Source organism: Vidua macroura, chromosome 12 (genome assembly GCF_024509145.1).
Source record: "Vidua macroura isolate BioBank_ID:100142 chromosome 12, ASM2450914v1, whole genome shotgun sequence".
In the NCBI taxonomy this organism is placed as follows: domain Eukaryota; kingdom Metazoa; phylum Chordata; class Aves; order Passeriformes; family Viduidae; genus Vidua; species Vidua macroura.
The window spans coordinates 3,377,323-3,401,417 of record NC_071582.1 but is presented as its reverse complement, the minus strand read 5'-3'; the positions used below and the strand labels follow the sequence as shown (position 1 = coordinate 3,401,417).

The 24,095-nt window shown below is 46.9% G+C and overlaps 2 protein-coding genes across 10 annotated transcripts in view; one reads left to right on the top strand and one right to left on the bottom strand.

The window, feature by feature from the left end:
- MYO9A (myosin IXA) overlaps positions 1-16,086 on the bottom strand; it is a 171,241-nt gene extending 155,155 nt beyond the window's left edge. For all 7 annotated transcript variants that reach the window (XM_053988384.1, XM_053988388.1, XM_053988386.1 and 4 more), the window contains exon 1: positions 15,830-16,086. The gene's annotated coding sequence lies outside the window, so the exon portion shown is untranslated. The remainder of the gene's footprint in view (positions 1-15,829) is intronic.
- A 138-nt stretch (positions 16,087-16,224) lies between these two features.
- SENP8 (SUMO peptidase family member, NEDD8 specific) lies at positions 16,225-22,730 on the top strand. 3 transcript variants are annotated; one of them, XM_053988454.1, is made up of 3 exons: positions 16,257-16,309; positions 16,843-16,921; positions 20,479-22,730. In XM_053988454.1, exon 3 carries the CDS (start codon positions 20,507-20,509, stop codon positions 21,143-21,145), a length of 639 nt encoding a protein of 212 aa, XP_053844429.1. In that variant the 5' UTR covers positions 16,257-16,309; positions 16,843-16,921; positions 20,479-20,506; the 3' UTR covers positions 21,146-22,730. The 3 variants fall into 3 exon arrangements, with proteins under 3 accessions (XP_053844430.1, XP_053844429.1, XP_053844431.1); XM_053988455.1 differs by lacking the exon at positions 16,843-16,921 and having other exon boundaries at positions 16,225-16,309; XM_053988456.1 differs by lacking the exons at positions 16,257-16,309; positions 16,843-16,921 and adding an exon at positions 20,379-20,397.
- The last annotated feature ends 1,365 nt before the right edge of the window (positions 22,731-24,095 follow it).

Below are 24,095 nucleotides of genomic sequence, written 5' to 3'. Positions count from 1 at the left end.
TTATCCCTCCAGAATGCCTTGAAGAACATATGGTATGGAAATGAAACTGCCTGAAATGGATTAACTCGGCTGTGTGATGAGATCCACAGAAGGGAGCGTGAAAAAAGCATTTCAAAATGTATTCAGTGTAGGATCCCACAACTAGGCACATTCATCATCCGGATAAGGTAATGACACCAGGAAATGAGCTAAGTAAATCCAAGATTGAAGTTTCATTTTCTGAAGTGCATCTGTTTGGCTCATATTCCCCCGAACCTCATCGTTCTGCCATGCCAGGTCTCATCTCAGAAGCAAAAGATGCAAGAACATAAATCAAAACAGCTCCTCCAACGAGCAGCTGTGGCAAACATGCTTTTAATTTGATTTTATGAAAAAATTAACTGCATCCCAGCAGTCCTTGCCACAGCCCTCCATGACATCTCCTTTCAGCTTGTCCTTTACTGCTGGGTTTGGGGGTTTCTTGGGTGGTGTTGCTAGGGGAAGTTAAACCAGCTATTTTTTTCAGAAGAAAATGAGAAGCACTGGACTAAGCCAAAAAAAGTAAAAGGGACAGCATGTTCCTGCAGAGGAGGTCACATCCTCCAACACTCCTTCCCTGTGATCATCTGGTCACTGCTTTCTGTGTTTGGGAATGAGGAAACCCAAAACTGAGGTGGGCTTATCATGGAGACAACCAGCCAACTCAAAACATTTCTAGGGACAGCAATTATTTTTTATACTTCATGTGCCAACAGCATGAGCAGCTGGCCAAAACTCTGATTGAACATGTACATGGTGGGATTCTGACTTTGGATCAGGCTGATAGAAAAGGGGTTGACATGTCCAAATAAGTCAAGTGGATGCCCATCACAACAACCACCAGAAATCCTGTCAGGCTGAGACACCTACAAAGCATTCGACATCAAGATTTAGGGAAATTTCCAAAGAAGAGCATTCATGTTCTCCATGCCTAAGGACTGTGCTCACCAGTTCAGGTTTAAGGTGAAAAACCCAGGCAGATGATTACTGGACCAAGGCCAACCAGATGTTAAGAACTTTTAGTCCCATGAATTCTGCTGGCAAGCATTCACAGAAGCATAAATGAGAGGAAAATCCAAGCAAGATCCAGACACACAGAAGCTTTCAAAATTAACATATCGATACTTTATGATGGGTTCAAATTGAATTTTGAATTGTCTCCACCAAAATGACACAAGTTGATGACTACATTGTATGTCCCACTTGACTGCAAATGCTGATCAGGACTGATTTTGTCCAACTACAGCCTCCTACATCCCCCTCTCCTCTCTCTCAACATCCCTTTATGTCTCTGAGGTAAAGAGACTCCACTCCACACCACAACCAGAGCAAACGGAAGGACCGTTATAAACCAACACAAAGAATGATTCAATCAGATGAGCATCGAAGACACCAAACTATCCATTAGGGCATTGAAAATACAAATTAGGAGAAACACAAAGCAGAGAAGGTCAGTTATTGAGTTTATATAGAAATAGGATGAAGTGAGAATAGATACTTCACCTCCAGTAATACGATGAAGAACTTCAAATGGTTTTTCTCTGATTCATTCTGAACATAGCCATGTTATAGACTGGCTTTGCAAGAAGTTAACAAAGGAGAGCTCTCCAAGGGCCTGGTTTTATTTTGCAAAGAATTCCCCCATAACACAATGCTTCAATAGGAATTTTGTAAAAGCACAGGAAGAAACCTCCTCCATCTATTAACTCTACTACCATCTCTATTCTAGTGCTCCCTGCCATCAGCTGCAAGACCAGTTCTGGAAGCAATTTTCCCTCCACTTTTTTCACCCAAAAAGCAAAAAATTCCACATCACAATGACCAACACACTGGAAAGTCACAAAGACACTTCAGAAGAATCCAACTTAAGATAATTTTTATTCTCCCTCCTTCCAACACCAGCCACCTTCCAACACCAACCCTGTATGTCACTGAAGCTTTGAGGCAGCTTAACTCACTTGTTCCATTCCAAGGCAGAAAGTGCTGAACCTCCAGGATCCCCTCCAGGATTGCAAGATAGACAAGAGGTTTTATTAGCAAGTGCAACAATCTGCTCCTGACCCTTGCATCCTCCTCCTCACCAGGTCGCCAGATCATGTAGGCGCCAAGGGAACAGGCTGCACTTATTTCAGCACAGCACTGGAAGCCCTGGCCTGATGTGGGGTCTGCCCACAAACACTGGATTCTTTACGCATTTTCTGCATGCACGCCATAAGCAGTGCCAGAAATACCGGCCACACGGGAAAACAGGAAAATATTTTATTCCTGGGCTAGGCAAGAAGTCATCGAGCTAAATGCAGCTTTGTTTAGGACCAGAAGTGCCCAGTCTCTGCAACAGGGACAATTCAGGAATGCTGATAAGTCTGTTTTCCATGCATAAATAACCTATGTTCAAGCCCAACCATTTTATCTCAGGGAAGGATAAAGCCCTCGGTAGCAAGGCCCCAATATTTGTCTACTCGTTTATCAAGCAGGAGCCTTATTACAAAGGCTAACTCAAGTGGAGATTAGATTTCCCGTATGAAGGAATGGACAATAACATCAGATATTCTTCAAACACCAGTAAATAAGATTAATGAAGTGCTGCTGCCATGGGCTTTCACCTCAACAATGCCTCAAAAAAATCTCATCCTGGTAGCGCCAAACAAATCTTTCCAAGGGTTTCATCATATTTCAGCGCATAGACATCACCTCGCTTCAGTTGGCCAGCAGCAACTACAAATAGCCTGCAGGAAGCCACCGATTTCCTGAAAAGAGGGTAAACTGAGAATCATAGGAAATGGAAAAAATTAAAGCTAGGTCTAACATCTTGAGTAGGCTGAGAAGGGATAAAAAATACAGCAGCAGCAGCACTGAGCATGTTCAGTCACTTGAATCCATGCAAAATTAAATAAGACTCTTAAAAATCACAGACCTAACAAAGAATTACCTCCTTCAGCACATCGTACCCAGGGCACCCATACTGCTTTCTCTAGGCAGTTTTCACATACAACCACCTACAGGCAACCATCTAAAATCTTAATTAGAAATAAACCAAACTCAGTGTGACATCCACCGAGTGCATCACAAGTTGCAATACTTTGCATTTAAGTGCTCTCAGCTAAAGGCTAACTCAAAAACTGAACAGCAAAACAGAATTCAGCAATCAGTGAAGCTTCACGTGTTCAACAGTTGTGCTGACTCATCAGACACAGGCAAAAATCAACTCAGGGCTCTGCAGGAAACAATCTGAAATAAAAATGTCAATTTGATGACTTTACCAAAAAAAGTAGGGAGCTTGGTTTTTTAAAACATCCTAAATTGTGACAAAATGTTGCACAACTAAGAGGAGGGAAAGCACAGACTGACACTCAGACAGCAGGTGAAAAAATTAGAAAAACTGCTGAAATGAAAGTATTGTAGCAGCCCTCCAAAACCCCAGGGATTGCAGGAGATAGACGCAGGACAAGGAGGTGATATGAAAACCATAACGCCATCCATGTGCTGCAGACGCTGTCACACACATGGAATAATCACAAGGACAGGAATGTGTATGTGATATGGAAGCAAAAGAGGAATCAGAACAATCTGGCATTTAGAATGTCACTGTATAAATTAAAAACTGAGGGAGGTAAATCCCTCCAAAAAAAAAAAAAAAAAAAAAAAAAAAAAAGAGTTAAAGCTCTCTTTCCAGACACTTAGCCAGCAGAGCAGCTTCCTTCTGATCTGAGAAAGACAACCTTGACCTGCCAGGACATGGCAGCAAAAGTCATTGCTTTATATGATTTTGTTGCTCTTCTCTTGCACCCCAATAGATCCTCACTGCATTAACTTTGCATTTTTATTCTGTACTCCGAGGCGCTTCTGCACATAGAACTCTAGATCACTATCAAGAGGTTGACTCCTCTGCCAGGTCAGGATGCTGATCTCCAGTTCCAACCTATTCAGGAATGAAAAAAAAAGGAAAACCACCACTTATCATGATATTCCAAGTGTCTCCTGCAAGATATTTGAAAGAAAAATCCCTTTCATATTCTCTGCAGCTTTTCTCTCCCCTATATGACACGTACAAATGAGGAATATCCCACAGCCAAGGCCGTGGATGTTCCAAGACTTACATCTCTTTGGTAGATCTGACAGATCCATCTCAAACTTCACAAGAGACCTGGGACTGTAATTTGGGCATATAGATGATACAATAAAAAGGCAGAAAAAGCCCAGAAATACTATTTAACACTGTAAATCATTTATAAAATAACATTAGAAACTCTACAAAACATTTGGAAATGTTCAAGCCCTTCAATTGGAAAAAAAATCCCTAAAAATACGAGTAGAACTCATGAGGGTGTTCTCACATCAAACCACCAGTAACATCCTGCATGCTCTCCTAGGTCCTGGTGGCACAATTCTAAACTTGGTGGAGCTGCTCAGTTTTTGCTCCAAATGAAAAAAAAAGGTTAGTCTTTCAAAGATTTAGAGCTAAGTTGATTGAACCAAAAACAAGGGAGAAGCATATATATAGTCAGCTTTACCAGCAGAATGAAGGAGAGGAGGATAGGGGTCTCTGCTGCACCATAGTCATGAGCAAAGAATACCTCTACCTATGCCCTCAGGAAAAATAAAAATTTCCTTCCTTGCTGAAGAATTTCCTAACTGCCACACTAAACCCCTGCATATCAGCTCTACCCGAGAAACCAGAAGTGAACAAACTGTTCTGCTGGTTGTGTCATTGACCTCAAAGGGCCTTTCCCAGCCCATCCCCAGTTGGGCAGGACCCTCTGGACAGGCATGTGCCTTGCTCAAAGCAGCAAGAAGAAACCCTTCTTACCCTCAGCATGAATTCATCAAATTTATCACCAGTTCCCTTGGGATTTGAGAGCATCTCACCACCTTCTGCACATCAAGAGATCCCAGGACCAGAAAAACAGCCCTTGCTCCAGGAAGATCCTGGTTCAGCTCCAGTCTGGAAGCACGGGCTGCTCCTTTGATGCCCTGCCAGTAGTGGCCTCCAGTGAGGAAGCCCAGGATGAGTCACACCACCGGCAGAAGGAACCTGCCAATCTGGATTGAAACATTCAGATGAAGTTATGGGGTTTTTCTCCCGGCTCTGCCATCTCCCTTTGTGCACAGCGATTCCCGGTAATTGCACACTGCCAGGCAGGCAATCTGGCAAAGGGGAAGCAAATATACCCGGCAGACATGGGGAGGGTCTGCCAACCATGGCTTTGCCCTAAAAACTGAGGAAAGAGGGTGTTAAGGGACTGAGAGGATCATTTGGGAAGAGCACCATAAAAGCTTTTCTGATTTTTCACTGATTTGCATGAATTCCAGTTGGCACTGGGGTTTACTGCTTTCCACACCTGCACAGCTCTGAGCCCAGAGCTTGTACGGTGTCTGCACCATATCTTCAAATATTGTGTCCTCTAATCTGAGTTATCTTATACATAAATCCACGGAAAAAAAACTTTAAAACCCATAAGACAGCTCCAAGAAAAAAAAAGTTGAGCCCTAGTGGCCTCTCCAACAAGGGATAAAACACATACAAAACTGATCCATGTGACATGTACAAAGATGTAGGTAGTCTTTTTATGAAAATACAACATTCTGAGCATTAAAGACTTAAAATTAATACCCTTTTTCCCACAAAATCCATTTTAATCAACAGAGGGGCAAGCTATTCCTTTGCTTCATTCACTATCACGACCTACTGCAAGCCAAAAGCATATTAAAGAATAAAAGCAGTAGCAACATCTCGTCTGTCTGAATTTGGTAATTCTGGCAGTAAAACTCCTAATTCAACATGCTCTTTACTTAAAATTGAAACTGCAGGACATCTGCTGTAGCTGCTGAGCTCGCTGTGCAGCAGAGCATTTCAAGTCTTACTCTGTGCCTCTTTAACGCTGGGGTTTGGTTTTTTTTATCTCTCCAGCCCAACCTCTAATTTAAAGGAAACTGTGCTGGATGCTCTAATTGACCCCGTTCTCTTCCTTCCCCAGTTTGTCTCTATAATTAGCCCTTCCCAGAGAAGGGAATCAGCAACAAGACCTTACCGAGCCCCACCCTGCAGACCACAGCGACTGCCTCATATTGTTTTTGCCCAAAAATCAACAACTTAAGGACAATAAAAGCTTTAAGAATTGAAAAAAAAAAAAAAAAAAAAGGCAAGATCAAATGTGTATTGATAATTTTTCTGCACATTATGGTGAGTAAAGCAGGTAACCCAAAATTTCACCTGCAACGCTAATCCCTCAGCCGTACTTTGTAACATGAGCAAAATACTTGTTTTCCTCAAAATAACACACAGTTGCATAGCTGCCCACCCCAACTTCACACACCCAAGACTTCCCCTGTGGATCTCTGCACATGCCAAACACAGAGGATTCCAATCTCCACTAAGGCACCAGAAGGCCCCACACCTTTTTTCTTGAGGAATTAAAAGGCATGTTGAGAATGAGGAACAGAAATGCATTTAAAAAAATACTCTTATCAGCAAGCAAATGTCACCACAGAGATTTTACTTCCCTACTTGCCTCTACAATAGGTGATTCCTACCAGGTGACTGGAGCTGGGTGTATTTTTAGGTATTAAGGGGAAAAAAAAAGAAAGCAAACAAAAAAAACACCACACCAGTAGCAAAAACCCCCCAAAACTAAGCCAAAACAACCCCCCAAAACCCAGTTCATGTCCAGATTTCAGAGCTGCTGAGCACCAGGAAGCACAGGATGAAGCAGAAGATCCCAGCGACACCGGTGAAAACACATGGGATGATCTCAGGTTTAATATGGCCTAACCCAGGTCCTCAGTGCCACCACAGCACCTTCTGTCTCAGTCCTCCATAAAGGATGATACTCCAGCTAGCACAATCCAAAACTAAACCAGAGGAATGTCTCTGGTTAGAGTTTTGTTTTCCTCCACGTTGCTTCCCCCATCTCCAAGGTTCCAAGGCCACCCATTGCAATGGGCTGCTCCTGAAGAAGATGCCCACCAGGACAAGCATCTCGAGGTCTCCTGGTGTGCACCAGGTCCCTATGTCACGATTTTCTGCTCAATTCTCCCACTTGACTTGGCAGCTTTACAATCATTTTGCAACCACATTACATGGTGCAACCGCATTACATTAGAAACCAAACAGGTTGAATTTTTTTATGATTTTGCTGATTAACTTTGCAGACTGACATTCTCTTCAAAACCATCAACATCATTAGCTAAGAATTATCCCAGCAGTCCAGAGTTCCAGCCTCTCAAAGCACACCAACATACATACTTGTGTAACAATCTGGAATTTCAACATTTAGACATTTGGAAAATTAAACTGCAGCTGGCAGGAGTCTCGCTAATAACGGCAGCACCTGAACCTGTAATGATCCTTCACCTAAGGAAAATTGTTCAAGTTTTTTGAATACCTGCCCCCTCGCAGCCCCTGAAGAGCATACCTGAAAAGAAAGTATGTAGATTAATGCTCCCAAAACAGAAAAGAAAGTTGATCCAGTCCTACAAGAAGAGAAAAAAACCCAACACCTTTCTCAGTGCAGAGGATAGTCTGTGCTCAAGGGAAAAAACCTTCAAAATACACAGAAAAACTGCACCCACACCATTGTAAATCCATGTCTCCAGGTTTTAATTTCCAATTATTTTTCTGAGATAGTCTCTCAAGGATTCCACTTTTATTAAAAATAGACTCAACACTAGACAGAAGGTCACAATCTCCCCACCACGCAGTCTGAACCATGAATATCAAACTGAGCTACTTTCAGACTGACTTTCTAATTAGTTTTGTCTGCAATTGAAAAAGTCTCATGCAGGGCCACTCCTTAGACTGCAACAACTGCGTTAAACATCTCATTTCATTTTTGCTCCTCAGGTTTCACATCTTCCCTGACAAAACAAAAACGAAAGCAGCCTTCAAGCAGCTGAGCTGAAGAGAAAAAAAAAAAAATGAGGAAACCCCTAATGTTGCTAAATCCAAGCCAGCAAATCCTGGGTGAGATTCACACCTTCCCTCTGTGGGAACAGGAAAATACTCAAGTAGGGATTTTTTTTTCCCCTTGTTTCAGCAAAGACTTTTAGGTAGGAGAATGAATTCTCAGTCCCTCAGAAATGAACCTTTGCACCCATTTTTTCTCCTTACCACATTTGCTGGAAGTGCTCTTCAGGTTTTTTAATATATTTCTCTCCTCATAAGTATTGTATTGTTCACCCCAGATGAACAGCAATGGGTCTAGAGGGGTATTTCAATCACAAAAATGAAAAAACACAGCATAGGATGGCTGAACTCAGAAACAGAACACTGAAAGGCAACAGCTCCCACCTGGAATTACAAAGAGATTGGAGCCTGGAACAATGCACAAGTCCATGTCTTTTAGACAAAACTGGTGGGACAAGGAACAGGCAACAGCTGCCAAGTCATCTTTCTTGGCAAGTTATTTCTTAAAGATAGAAGAAGAAATACTGCTGCTAATGTTTATCAACGTTAATAAACTCCTTAATCAAATCCCTGTGGATTGCAGTGAGATCAGAGATGCATTTGGATAAGGGAACTACGTTTTGAAACAAATGCTCTGACAAGTCATAGTGCACTTGGCAACCCCTGGAGTCAAGCGAGGTTAAGCAGTGAGCAGCAAAAGGAATTGTGGATTCAGACAGACTCCTCCGTTGCTTTTGGTAAAGTTCATTCTCTTCATAGCTGAGGAAAACTCTTAAGATTCCTCATTATCTGCTGCAGGCACCTCAAACCTGACCTCTGCTCTGCATTGTCCTCCTATCTCCTTGCCTACCTGCCAGGCACAGTGAAGTGCCTCCGGATAAGATTATCGGCAGCGATGGCCGCCCCAGCTCTCCTAACAGGGAAGGCCGGCGCCTGCCCGTGCAGGTTGTTTGTGCCACGGTCTGGCCGGGAAGGAGGAAACCCAGAGAGTGCCCTCGTTGCTCAGCCAGACGTTTCACCGCACTCCACAAACGTGGGGCCCGAATCCCAAGGGAGGCGCCTGGGCCCGCCACATCCCTTGGCAGCAGGGCTGGATCTTTATTTTCGGATGAAAAGAAGCAAAAGAAACAGTGGCTCTGCTTTTAAACATCTCTCCAAATCCCTTTATTGAGCTGGAGCAGTTCAGCCATCCTTGCCACCACCAACAGCAACAAATTCCACATAATGATGCCTCATTTATGAAGCAATTGGTGAATTAAGGAGCAGAGACTGGCTCTTCTGCACTCAAAGAAACCTCCAGAAGGGTTATTTACCCACATAACTTGCCTCTTCCATTTATTTAAAAAAATCATTACAAATTGCTCAGCATTGTTTTAATCAAGCACAATATTTCTAACGATCCACTGTGGTCCGTGGTTTTTTTTTTTGGTTGGTGTTTTTTTTTTTTTTTTTTTTTTGTTTTTTTTTTTTTTTTTTTGCCTAATGGGACCACATTCCTTAACAATTAAATCATTTACTAATTCCTCCCCGGGGAGGCTCTCCTGTGCACCCAACAAGCACAAACCAACCTAACAGTTTATAGACAAGTGCCATAAAAGTTTAAATGGCAACATTTAGGAGAATTTTTATTTTGGTCTATGTATTTACGTGAAGTATGAAAAGACAGTAGAGTTACGGAAGTCTATTAAAGTAAATATTTTCAGTTAACTTGTTTTAAGTTCATCCCTCAAAACCAACCATGTCGATGCTGAATACAATAAAAGAATTCTTGGCGGTCTATCAAAAGCATTCATAGTCTGAGCTGGTTTTAAAGCTCAGGTTTTCCAAAGATGGATCTATCTGGATTAAACACTCCTCTTCCATCAGTGCTCAGCCATGATACAGCATATCCAGGATCCTCTACCTTTTCAAAGGTCATGCTTTGCAAGAAATAGAATACAGTTCAAACAATTTTGATTAAAAAACAGCACAGAGGCTGTCAGATTATCTGTGCATGATGGAAAAAAGCCAAGACCCAGAACAGGCATCTGAAGAGTAACTCTAGGATTTAAGGTCATCTGGGTGATGCCAGAAGTGATTCAAGGTGAAGATACCAGCAAATAAGACCCAAAAATTATATTGAAACCCACATATTTTGGCTATTTTTACAATTAAAGAGGGTAACCAAAGCATTTGTTTATTTTAAACTATGTTTTTCCTTTGCTACTTCACGCAGCATCCAAGCAGGACAGTCCCCTGCTCTGCTCCCCACTGCTCCTAACAGGGATTTGCAGTAACTCCTGCAAGTCACACAGATGGAAACCAAGACGATTTTTCCAAGAGAAGCTGAGCAGACAGTTGGAACCACCAAAACTATCAGGGTTGAAAAGGTCCAGTGCAGCCCTCCCCTCAAAAGGGACCACCTATACATAGAGCCAGCCTATCCCTAAGGGCTGTAACACCAACAGGGATTTCATAAACTTCTTCCATGACCTGGCCGAGATCTTTAAAAGCACACCACAAGCCAACAGAGAGATGACAGGAGACCACAGCAGAGCTGTGCCTGCATCTTGTTTTAAGTCAGGCATGTAGCTGCAAAAAAAGCAACATAACTCTGTAGGTGAGTGAAATGAGAGCTGGGATGAGACACAGCTGGCTGAGCTCCCCACATATGATCTCCCATCAACGGACAAAGGATGCAACTAAGGAATATCAATATTCCTTGGGAGGATAGAGGCTGATCTCAAAGGGTCCAAGCAAACTTCAAGCTTGTATCTGGGTGCTTAATGCAGACACAGCACAGGTATCTATACCCAAAACTGGACACACTGTACATCTGCCCAGGATAATCGGCTGCCTCATCAGCTCCTGTAGCTCCTATCTTCTTTATTTTCCATTATGGCATCAACATGACCCAGCCTCTCTGCCATCCTACCCCGAGCATCCTTAGTGCACCATGGCCTTTCCACTCCCGAGTCCCATCTCCCTTGGCAAAAAATTTGCCTGGCTGAAGACCACGCTCTGTTTCTTCATGAGGCTCTTAGCAAAACTCTAAAAAAGGGCTGACAAAAAACACCAACAGAGCCCAAAACTCTGACCCATGGCTTTGTCTAACCATGGTTTGGCACAGTGTGAATAGCCAAAGGCACATGAAAACCCTACACAAAGAGACATCTCATCCCCCTCCAAAGGGATGCCCATCCATGCCTAATGAGAAACTGCACTGCAAGACTTGAACAGCAGAAGTAATCAGAAGAATAACAGTAATCCTTAAAGCACAGGTATTTATTTATTTCATTTTGCCTAGAAAATCTCTGAGGAGTTTCCACCAAAACACTGTGGAGCCACTTGCCAGCTTCATTCTGATTATCAGTAAATGGACTTGGACTATCCCTGTTTTTCTCCCAAAACTAATTTCAGCCAGGCCAGATCCTCTTTCAGCTGGAGCCTGTGACTATACCAGCTTCATGAACTCATGGAAAGGCAGTGGGAAGCAGCAGTTTAATAGGCTGCAAGTGGAATACTACGCTCTGCAAGCAGTGGGTCATGGATGATCTCATTCTGCTTGGACACTTCCCACCTAATACAGCTCAAACCACTTCATTTCCCTTCTCCTGCTGCAGCCCACAAACCACAGGTGGAAGACAACTGACATGAGACACCTAAAGCCATGCAAAACCCGATCTGACTTTGAAGACAATCCTGCTGCAGGAAGCAGGATTTTGGACCAAGAGACCTCTTGAGTTCCCTTCTGACCCAGGTGAGCCTACATTCCCCTCCTTCAGAGGCAGCCTTAAGATCATGAGGGATTTGTTAGGAATAAAAAGCCATTGCAGCAAAGACATGGAACTCTCACCTCACCTGTAAGATTCTTCCACAGGTACCTGTGAAAAAGGGATCCATAGATTCCTCCCCACAGACAGAAAAACGCTACCACAAGGTCTAACAAAACTAGAACTATTGATAGTATTTTAAAAACAGATACAAAAATCAATTCAACTCTAAAAATCCGTGTTCAATAGCCTTCCCTCCTGAATTTTCATATTTTCTGAAGTCAAGTGGTTTGTTAAGTTCCACTTTTAAAAGTTTAATTCCAAGACACAGAGGTTAAGACATTGACACAATCACAGGAGTGAGATGTATATGTTACCATGGTGTTCGACGTGTCAAACATTGCACAAGATTTAATATTAAAGAGTCACACAAAAAAAAACAAAAAACAAAGACTATTCCATTTCCCTTTTTTCCTGTTTTTATCCATTATCTGGCAAGAGTTTCACATGTTTGGTTTCTATAGTCTCAACTCTGAACACCTGTGCCATCACATATATACCCAAAACCTATGGAAAAATTTGGCCTGTGTAAAAGAAAAATAAAATTCCACAAAAAAAATCTCAATTCCAATGATCCATAGATATCCCATCCGCAGCATTTTGTCCTTAAAATTTCATAAGAAACCCAAGCTTTGTGATAATCCCAGCCATGTAGCCTGAAAACTTGGCAGAGCAGTTTTGCAGCATGAATTGTTTTGCCCAAAGAATTACCCAGCTTCTCCCCAAAGCAGGGAAGTACCCAGACACATCGCAAATCTCCTATGCTACTGCTTTTGTCCAAAGGAATGCTAGAGAAAGTCTCCAATTTGCAAACTTGAACTGTGATCCTTTAAATATTTATGCTCATGTTTACTTTGTCGAGAGGGGAGAAATCCCGTTCACTCAAGAGGAAGTGGAGCAAACGCTGGCACGCAGGACAAAGCCTGAGAAATTCAGATGCTCTTTTAAACCTCAACACAAAAAAAACACCATGTTCCAAAGCTGAAACCTGCACCCAGCCCATCTCAGGGAGCCAGAGTCCAGGCCCAAGCTGGGAGCTTCATCAACGACACAACAAACATGCCTTCAACCCTGGTGTTTCACGTGCAAGCATGAACAAAAATTCCCTTTTATTTACAAACTGAGGGGATGCAGGAATTTCTGAAATCAAGTTTGACCGGCTAAGATGCTTCCAGTGGTTCAATGACCTTGTTTGCTCTCTCATAAATGTATTTTTAAAGGAATTGAGTTCAAAAGTTGCACGGTTTAGAGCAAGAACTAGAACTGGGCAGAAAATGGCCACACTACACTCACCAAAACCAACCACTCCAAATGACTCGGAAACTCTCTGGTCACACTTGAATGACAGAATCCCAGACTGGCTTGGGCTGGAAGGGACCTTAAAAGCTGGTCTTGTTCCACCCTCTGCCATGGGCAGGGACATCTGCCACTATCCCAGGTTGCTCCAAGCCCCATCAACCTGGCCTGGAACACTTCCAGGGATGGGGCAGCCACAGCTTCTCTGAGCAGCCTGTGCCAGGGCCTCACCACCCTCTCAGCCAATCACTTCTTCCCAATATCCCATCTAACCCTGCTCTGTGGCAGTGCAAAGCCATTCCCCTGGGTCCTGGAACTACAGTTCCTGATGAAGAGTCCCTCTCTGGCTTTCTTGTACACCCCTTTCAGACACTGGACGTTTGCTCCTGGTTTCCTCAGACTTGAGGCATTTAAGCTTCAAGACTACAGGACACTTGTGGTCTCAAGGCTGTGATGGTGAGCCCTGGTCTTCCTTGCCAGTTTGGTGGTGCCAAGCTGCAAAACCAGTGGAGGGACCAGCACTGTGCCTGTGCTCCCAGTACTCCCCCTGTTGACTTGCAGGCATGGGAAGGAGCAATCTGTTCTTCCATCCAGAGCAGAATATTGCTCTCCCAGAAATCAAGCAGGGGATGAGGATTTCAAGTAGAGCCATACTTTGACATGAGCTAAATTAAGGCTGCACAGGTAACTTGAGTTGCCCAATTGCCCGAACTCAGGTGCTTGACATTTTCAGGGGTTTTCCTGCAAACCTGATCAATGCTCATGAACCGCACCATAAACATCCCAGACACAAATAATTTAGGCATAAAGCATTCACGTTTTCCTAGTAAAGGATCCCAAAGGTTTGATTGTCTGAGTGGTTTAGTACCAGTGCTTGTGAAAGATGCTGTAACAGCAGCAGTCATGTCAGGCATTTGATACCTGGAACCTGAAAATGCAGCTTCCCCACCCAAAATGAGGAGGAAAAAAAAGCTAAAAATGTGGAGTTTATAAATCATAACAGGAGCAGAGGATGTAGAGAACAAATAACTTCACAAAACAGATCTACATTTTAAATACATGATGAATTCCAATAAAGCTTTTTCCAAGTGCTGCTGATGGACACCAGGCCTTTCAACACAGAGGAAAAATCTCTAAAGCCACCTGGATTTATGCATTGATCACAATAAAGACATAAATAAATAAAAAATATGAAGTTGCATCATCATTGATAGCCCAGGAAACTAAAGCTTATTAGTTGTGTGCTGGGGCTGCTGAATTACCTTCCCTGACATCAGCCGCCTGACTGACAGCTTCCAAAATGGTCTTGGGGATCAAAAATTACAGCCAGAAGGGAAGGCAAAGGCTGGGAAAGCCTTAATGAGGGGGAAAAGGCATGAAAACCCCTGTTATTTCAATTAAATAAAATATAAAAATGAGAAAAGCCATTGAAATGGGTGAGTTTACTCAAGGACATAGGGGAAATCGTGTGACTGTATGGCAAGGGGCTGAAAAGATGATGCTCTTCAGGAATAACGCAGGCTCTGACCTAGCCGGAGTTTATGAATAAGGTCAGATTTGTTAGGTCGTGCTTAAAGATTCACAGCCCGTCACCGCAGCATCCATGCACCTCTCCATAGGAACACAACGCTCCCCTGTCATTTCCTAGCAGTCCCATGGGAAAAGAGTCAGGAAAGCACTTGAGCCAGCCAGAAACCCAATTCTCCACCTAGCAATCTATTTGCAGAGCGATTTATTACAGCCTTTGGTTATCGACTGAGTGAGACACCGCTCCGGTTTTCCTCCCGTAGCAGCAAATCTCCTTCCTCTGCCGCTACGTGATTATTTTTTTGATCCGCCGATGGGCAGGGACCGCGCTGCAGCGCGGAATGGGAAAGCCATGATTTCTGCTGAGCTCACGCTCCCCACTTTATCAGCCTCGGCTTGGTTTGGGGCTAAATTAAGGAAAATGTAAATGGAGGAGAAAGCCGATCGAGAAGCAGAAGAGTGGCCAAAAGCCCGGCTCTGAACTCACGGCAGGTCCTAGCGCAGGTCACGTAGGAGAGGGTTTATTTTTTTGGGATAAAGCAAAGGCCGTTTTGGCTACGTTTAGGAAAATTCCAGAAAGAAAAATCGACTCTTTTAACCTGCGGAGGAGCAGTGCTCCCACAGGGGTCCGGCGTGCAAGGGTGGGAACTGCCGTGAAGTCTAACAGTGTGCTAAGCAAATCCAGATATACCTCATTCCGACGGGTGGGAACGGCTGATGGGTGCTCGGGAATGGCACTGAGTGGCGTACCGGGCTGCCGGAGCCACGGGGCGTCCGCGGGCGACCGCGACCTGCTCCCGTCGCGATGTCCATAGCCGTGGCCTCAGGGCTACTGCCACACTCAGGGCTACAGCCCACGGCCCCACTGGTGACACTGGGGAAGCCTCTGAGGTAAATCTCCTCCCCCCCAGGCTGGTTTTTCCATATTCTGAGTGTCCAACCACCCGCGATGGGGGTGAGCGGCACCGAGCGGTGAAACCCCGTGCATGGGGCGGAGGAGAGGGGGAGGAACGCGGGGCTGCCCCGCACCGCGCACCCACCGGGGGCGGCTCAGGCGGGGAGGATCCCACACCACCGGGAGGACCCCCCGACACCGGGCAGACCCCCACGACGCCGGGGAGACTCGCCCTCCTCCGCCGAACAAAGGCTCACGTCGGCCCCGCGATGCTCCGGCGGGGTTCGCCTCACGACCCCCGCCCCGCCGCTCCCACCTCACGCGCGCACCGGAGGCCCCCGCCCCGCTCCGCTCCCCGCTGCCGCCGCCACCGCTTACCTGGGTGTCGGGGCGCGGCGCATCCCTCGCCCGCGGCCGCAGCCTCCGCCGCCGCTGAGGGGGGGTCCCGAGGGTCGTTGGCTGAAGGAGGTCGGTTCTGAACAGACGTCCCGAGGGTCTGCGCTGAGGAGGGTGGGTGGTGAGGAGTGTCCCAAGGGTGGGTGCTGAGGAGGGTCCCGGAGGTCGATGCTGAGGAAGGTCCCGGGGGTCGGTGCTAAGGGAGGTCCGGGGGTCCCGGGAAGGGGGGGGTGCGGGGGGGTGCGGACGGGCGCTCCCGCCGCCTACCGCCGCCGCCCGGGCGCTGCCCGACTGCCCGCGCGCGCGCGCCGCTCTCACGCGCCCGCCCGGCGGAGGCAGGCGGGGAGGGAGGTGCCCGCCGCCACGCCCCGTGGATACGCCCCCTGTCGTTACGACGCGGACGCTTTACGGCAGTGCGCGGTAACCGAGCGGCGGCGGCGGCGACGGGCGATGAGGCGGCGAGTGAGACCCGGGGGGACACGGGAGGAAAACGGGGGGACACGGCGGGACACGGCGGGACATGGTGGGACATGGTGCTAGTAAGGTCCCGGCAAGGACCCGGCGCGGGGCGCCGTGCCCGGGGGTCGCGCCGGCCTCAGCCGTCGGGGGTCGGTGCTGGCCGGCCTCGGGCCCGGAAGCTTCAAGCTCGCGTTTTAAGGGGAAAAAAAGGGTAAAATGAGTAAGGGAGTGGAAGTGTGTTACGGTCCTGTGGATGATCCCTGCTCCCACCCCAGCCAGGCTCTGACCCTGTGCCTGGCCCGGGTGCACCCTCTCCTGGCCCATAATTCCCGTTTATTCACATAAAAGCAGCGATGGGATGAGCGGGATCTTCCCGGGGCTGCTGGCGTGCTCTGATCCCGGCACCGGAGCGCCGGGAGACGCTCGGGGTCAGGCTCGGGGTCAGCACGTTGCTCCTCCTCCGTGGGGCGTGGGACACCCCGAATCGCTTCCCCTGACCGAATTCCCACTCCTGACCAAATTCCTGTGACCTCCAGGTCTTTCAGGCAAGTTACATTCCCCCCCCTGTGCTTCCTGCTGCTCCCTGGATTAGACCCTTTCTGTGGGAGGTGAGAGGTGAGTGCATCGGCGTTCGGGTTAAGGATCTGAGCTGGGATCCCATCGGCACCAATCCTGCCGGTACCTCTGGGAATTCCCGGGGCCATCGCTCATCCTCAGGCCTTCTGATCGCTGAGGGGTTTTTCCCTGTTAAACTCCAGGTTTTGGTCAACCCCATCCTGGAGAGAAAAAAACATTGTGTGTTGTTCCTGTGGCTCATGGTTTCATGCTGTGACACCAAGAGAGGTTCTGAGTTTGGTTGCAGATTCTCTGGTTTGGGGAATTTGTCCAGAACAAAGAAGTTTGGGCATAGTGAGTACAGAGCTTGGAGTATTTTCCTCTGATTTCAGCACTCATGGCCTGTTGAACCTTCAGAAGTGGGATGTTCTTGTATCATACAAGAATTATAACCTACAGCTGCAGAGAGATTATTTATATTTAACAAAAAAGGAGATAACTATGCTTCCGTTCCGTTCCGAGTTGTTTAATTTTCCGTGAGTTTTTCCTCTGGCTCTGTCAGGAAACACATAAGTCCAGAGATTCAGGTGTCACCCAGCCTGGCTCCTGCTGGTAAATAGAAATGAATGTTCCTTGTCTGAACTTGCTCCATTAACAACTATCCAGACATGGTATCTAAACCCCATCTTTCCAGGAAAAGTGAAAAGAAAGTTACACCAAAAGGTCTTTTACTCTTGATCTTTAAAAGACTAAACCTTCTCTGTCCTTCCTCCTGCTCCCTGATAAAGTCTGGATTTTTTGTCTTCCAGGTGATTTTTTCCTATTTACCTCCATGTTCTTTAAATGAGGAACAGGTCTAGGTCTCTAGTGACGTGTCACCTTAAACTATTCACTCTGGAGGTTCTTAGAACCTTTAATTTATTAAAATAGACTTTAGGAATCTGATTCATCCTTAGTTCACACTCCCATTGCTCTGTCACTGCCTTTTTACGCTCAGTGACTGAGAAGTCTCATTCCATGGCTCTCAAGTGCTTTCAACAATTACCTGCAGAGGGTTGTTGTCTTTAATGGTGTGAAAATGATGGGTTTGGGGTGTTTTTTGGTCAAGTGTTGGAAAACACAGGCTTTGCATTGTGTCCGGACACGAAGGAGCCTCATCCATTTATGGATTGAACTCGCACTAATGTCAGCAGCTGATTTGTTTCATTATTATAACTTCAGTGAGGGAAGCTTGACCTCTTGCCCTATTGATGCAACACAGCACCATTTTCAAATCTGTAAATGAAATGATGGTGTTTGTACGGAAATGTTCCTTTCTCTCTCCCCGGTTTCCTCGTCTCAGCATTGGAAATGGGGCAGCTGAAATCCCTTGGAGGAGCTGAGGATTCCAGGGAGTTTGCACAAATTCCAACTACTAATATGCAAATAAAATGAACCAGCAAGACACTTGTTGGCAACTTCCAGCAAATGGTCCAGGCCTGTGCCAGTATTTATTCCTATTTTTATGGAAACTGAACAGAGCGTGCCTGAGCCTTCAGGAAGAGAGTCCTTGCTGTGGCTGAGCAGAGCTGCTCCCAGTCCACGTTGGGATTTCAACACTCCTCAGAGGCTCAGATCCACGTCCTGTCTCCTCTGCAGATCCATCTTTAGCTCTTGGGAGGTTCTCCCAAAGCCACCTCACCAGTGGCTTTTCACAGCCCCACCACTTTGTTTTGGTCCTCGCTGCTTACCTGACCTGGCTCTGAGGGAGCCTCCCAAGGGTTTTCCTTGGAGCTGCATGTGGTGAGTCATCCCACAGAATTCACAGGCAGTTTCACAAATACCAGATGGCAATAAAATTAAAAGTAGTAGCTAGTGGCAATTAAGCACTTGCACTCTCCTTCCTGACTGGAGGAACCTGCCAAATGTCATGACAGAAAAAAAAAAAAAAAAAAAAAAAAAAAAAAGACAACTATGTTTCTGCAGAGTGGAAGATTAACAGAGCACGGGACACACGCTTCCCTCGCCCTTAATCCCATTTGGACTGGAGTGGAAAGCTATTGGCTGGACTTCTACATGTCCAGGAGAAGATGAAGCAGAAAGAACACAATGTAAAGGAAAAATCTGGGGCATTTCATGGGGACATACAAGAAGTATTTCAGCAGTGCCCATGTTAAACCCCCAAAAAGGATGTTTGGAGGATGTCCAGATCTTTAAACCAGGCTGTATTTGGGCAGGCTGAGGAGTTACTAGGATTCCGGTGGGTTTTCTTGTTTTTATACTACAAGGGTTTGCACCACGAACTTGGAAATAGTTGGAACTCATTAAGGTTGGAAACAAGTCCAAATACCATTGTGTTTGGCTCAGCATAAACAAGGGCTGTTCCCTTCCTCTGGTGACTCCTGCTGCTCGGCATCTCCAGGATCCACCAGCCACACACAAACGCTCACTGGCTGTTTAATGCCCCAAACACTCACCTCGGCCCTTCCTTCCCACGTGTTACACATGGACCATGGCTCATCCATTCTGTTCCTTGCCTGTCACGTGCTAGGGGACCTTGCCAACATTTTTGAGAGATAAATCCCGTAATTTATGCATCCCAGGCCAGGAAGGGTTATTTCTCATGATTCATGTCACAATAAGAAGTGTGAACCTACTTCTTCCTAACAGAACACTCCATTTGCTTCATTCTTCTTTATCATGATGGAAAATTGGTGACTTATTTATAGTGAATCATATTAAAAGTAATCTTATCATTCTGAGCTTTCACAGGAGGCTTTCAGAAATCTGAAGGCGTTTTCTTGCTGCCTTTGGGACAGAGGAGGGAAGGATGAGGCCAAAACCAGTTCCATGTCATCTGTGTCCCAGGTTGTGGCATTTCCAGCCCCGTCCTGGCCAGGAAAGGATCTAGAGGCTGAGGATGCATTACAGCACTGAGAAGCCTGGAAGGGCTGCAGGGTGTCAGAGCTAAAGGAAAACCAGGGTAGATATAGGGGCTCTAAATCAAATTTCCCTGTGGAAAATCTCCTAAGTCCTACTCTGGCTATGTAGAGAGTTGTCATAAAGATTCCCACGGTCGGGAACTGGTTTGTTTGTGATCTCGTCTTGCTTTGTTACTCCTTAGTCACAGCTGTCCCTCCTGTGCTGGCGGCCCAGCAGGTTCTCCTGGAACAGGTCATGCCTCTGGCACAGAGCTGGGGCACTCTGTGCTTAGAGAAAGGGACCATATGTCTATCAGACAGCCCAAAAAGGTTTTTGTTTAGAGGAATACCAGTGATGGAAAGAACGCCAGTGCTTGTCACTGCACAGGTGAAAGAAACACTGAGACATGCAAACACCACCTTGACTTCTAGATCACTCCTGGTTTCTGTGCAGGAACTGCTCCAAAACTCCTTTGTTGTGAGGTTCAGATCCTCAGGATGGAAGGCTGATCTCATTGGAGCCACAGTAGGTTGCTGCTCAGCCCAACACTGTGTGTTCTCCATCTGCTCATGGTCCTGCAAATATCCATCTGGAATCCTGGGCTCTTGCTTACTGCTGCTGAGAAGGAACTTGAGGTGTTTGTTGGGCTGCATCCAGGTGTGGGCTGTATCCCGGGTGTGATCCAATTCCCAACCTGTGTTCCCTTTCTCTTGCAGCTCTGGCAGTTCCCTGGAGCAGCGCAGGATGGATCCCGTGGTTCTCAGCTATGTGGACAGCCTGCTGAGGCAGTCAGACGTGGCCCTGCTGGAGCCCCCGAACTGGCTCAACGACCGCATCATCAGCTTCACCTTCGAGTACTTCGCCAACCAGCAGTTCCAGGAGTTCAGCCACCGTGTTTGTTTCATCAGCCCTGAGGTGGCTCAGTTCATCAAGTGTGCCCTTAGTCAGGAAGAAATAGCCATATTCCTCCAGCCGCTGGACCTTCTCCACAAGGAGCTGCTGTTCCTGCCTATCAATGACAACTCCAGCCAGGCTGCTGGGGGCACCCACTGGAGCTTACTGGTTTATTTCAGGGACAAGAAGTGCTTCACCCATTACGATTCCCACAGTAAATGCAACTCTGTCCACGCCAAGCAAGTGGCAGGGAAACTGGAGGCCTTTCTGGGAAGAAGAGGGGGCAAAGCCACCTTTGTGGAGGAGAAGGCGCCGGCACAACAGAACAGCTACGACTGTGGGATGTATGTGATCTGCAATGCTGAGGCTCTGTGCCACGGGTACTTCCAGGGCCGGATGGAGCCTCTGCTGCAGCTCCTCACCCCCTCCTACATCACGCAGAAGAGGTCAGAATGGAAAGCTCTCATCACGAAACTGGCACAGAAGTGATGGGGATGCACCTCTAGCCCCCCAAAAACTGCCTTCCCAGTTCAAGAGGCAGCACCCCCAGTGCCTGAGGGAGATGCCCATGCGCAGGATTGTCCCAAAGAAACAGAATGTAACCCCTCTAGCATGGCTACACCCCCCAAACACCCCATACCCCCCAGGAAAAGCCTTATTCTCCTCTCAAAATCACCGGCCTTTCAACTTCTAATGTCAAGAGTCACTTTGCTTTCAAAGAAACCCTCTCCATGGTAAATTTTTACAGTAATTGCTGCGGCAAAGCAAGTTGCTAAAGAGACTTCTCCACCTGTGCCCAGCACACCCTCATTAAGTGGCTTTTGCTGGCTCCAGGCATTGTCCTTCCAAGCCAGGTTTAGCAAATGCTCTTTAAACCCAAGCCCCCGAGTGCTTTATCGTGGATAGTTCTAGTTTGTGCCTCCTGCTAATGGTATTGGAGCAATGTGGGATTTAGTAGCCAGGATTTTATACCCTTGAAAACCTGACATTGAGATGTCACTGCAAAAAGATGAGACTGCAAAGGAAATGCTACAATTAATTTAAGAACAGGGCAAAATCAAAGTCAGTTTTTGTAAGCCAGGTGCTCCTCGGCCACACAGCGATGGCTTCTTTTTGGTCTCCCACCCCTGCTTGTTCTTACTGCAAATTAAAACCCGACTCTGAACTGATGGAAGATTAATAGGAAGTTGAGAAAGCCAATCCTAGGAAAAGAAACTTAATTGAGATGAAAAGCAACACTCGCTCTTTGAAGTTTGGGGTTTTTCATTAGGATTTTAGGTCATCTCTGTGCGGGTAGGGTTTGTCAGTGCTCCCCAACCCTTGTTAGCGGTTGCTGCTCATAACACAAAACCAGTTCTGTTACTTGAGAGAAAAAAAAAAAAAAACACACCAGGGAGAACAAAAGGACAGAGTTTGAGGTATAAAAGCCAAAGATAACTGCAGGCTCCTTGAAGTACTTAATGCACTTCAGAAAACTGAAACACTTCTCTTCCTGTGCTGGATGATGGCTGGGATGCCGGAGTGGATCCTCTCCTTAAAGACAGGCTTAGCAGTGTGGAAAATAAAAATTAAACTGAGATGTCATTGCAGGATAAGGAATAATCTCTCACCTGGTGAGAAGCAAAGAGCAGGTTGTTCAGGTGGTGTCTAGCAGAGCAACCACACCCCTACCTGAGAAGGGAAATCCGGGTTAAATACAACCCTTGAGGAAGGATTGTTTTTAACCCGGAGCTCTTCACCACCAGTGTGTGCAGCAGCACAGCACCGAGGGGATGGAGGGCTTCACCTTCCCTTGCTTCAAGTGAATGTCAAGAAATCAGCCCAGGCTGCCCCAAAACACCCTCGTGGCAGCACTGGGGCCTGACAAGGGTTGGGACCACTCCCCTCCCTCCTAACACTGCCTGGACAGGAGAGCAGCCTCCAGCACCAGCCCTCCCTGGAAAACCCACTCAGCTGGAGCCAGAACGGGATCCAGCTGCTCACTGAAGGGGATTCCCTTTGGACTCTGAGGGGCTTTGCCAGAGCAACGTCACTGCCACTCTCAAATCCCAAATAAAACTCAGACCAAACTGTGCTTCCTGGTGTCATCCAGTCCTTGGTGTCCCTGGTATTGCTGTGGTGCAGAGTGTAACAGCATGGTGGCTCTGACTCATCCGTCTGACAGAGCTGCCTTGGCTGATTTAATCTCCCAGTCCTATTTTTAGAGGTTGGCTTGGGCTGGGGAGGGAGGAAGACAGAAGATGGGATGGTGGGTGTGACATGGGCAACAGCAGGGGGATTTGAGGGCAGGGGTTGTGCTCATCCAGCACCACCCTGTGGTCCTCATCGCTGTTTCCAGGCCAGCAAGGTGAGTGTCCAGGAACTTTCCCTGCACCTGAGGCTTTTACGTGGCATTTCTTTACACAAAGAAAAGCAAATAGGCTCAAGCAGGGCGTCACTGGGAGAGCCAACATGCACCAAACCAGGCAGGCAGACACCAGATGGGAAATAAAACCAGAGCCTTGCAACCACATCCTGGCAGCAGGGACCCCCCAAAGCACACTGTGAGTTTATCCCTGTGCTCCTCCAAACCTCCTACATGTCACTGCACCCATGGCTCGTCCCACCACTTCTTGAGAGGAGACCACATTCCTGGCTCGGGCTCAGCACAGGGACCCCAAGCACCTGCTGCTGGAGGACCCAACAAACACCAGGCTGGACACATCAGATAAAACACTCCCCAGTCCTCAGCCTCTAAACCTCTTTTTGGGGCCAAGAGCCCCACTTTGAGGTTGGACTCACTAAACACCAACTTGTTTGTTGGAAAAACAACCATAAACCCATTTCCACCGCGTACATGAGCTGGGTGAGTCCCTGGCAGGGACAGGACGGCACCTTTCATCCTCCAGGTCACCCATGGAATCAAAGGCTCTGACAGCCCCATAATGCCAGGGCTTTGAATGAACCAGACCATCTCCCCAGGCACCCCCGGGTGATAAATCCTGCCCAAAACAGGTGACACCACTCCTGTCCCCACTTAACCAGTGCCACCGTGGTTTTCAAGTTGGGCCATTTTCATGCATTTTGCTGCATTGGCCATGCCAGGGAAAGGAGTGGAACTGGGTTGTGGATGTGCAGGGAGGAGGAGAAAGAGGAAGGCTCACCCTGCCCACCCTAGCTCGGTGGGGCTGCAACTCAGCTCCCTCCCCTGGCACCGCTGTCCCCAGGGTGGCCCTGCCACCACTGCGTCACATCCCGCAGTCTCTGCTGCCATCTAGTGCAGTAACCTCCCTGGCCCCTCTGTCGGGAGCATCCCTGTCCCCTTGTGCCGAGAGGACGGGCTGTCCCCATGTCACTCACATCCTGAAGGGACACTGGGACAGCACAGATTTTGCGGTGCCCGGTTTTGGAGCTCACAGCCTAGCACCGCTTTGGAGGACGCTGGTAAGAGAGAGTGATG

Excerpts from the sequence above, each read along its gene's own strand:
- SENP8 (XM_053988455.1), top strand. The coding sequence starts at position 20,507 with ATGGATCCCGTGGTTCTCAGCTATGTGGACAGCCTGCTGAGGCAGTCA.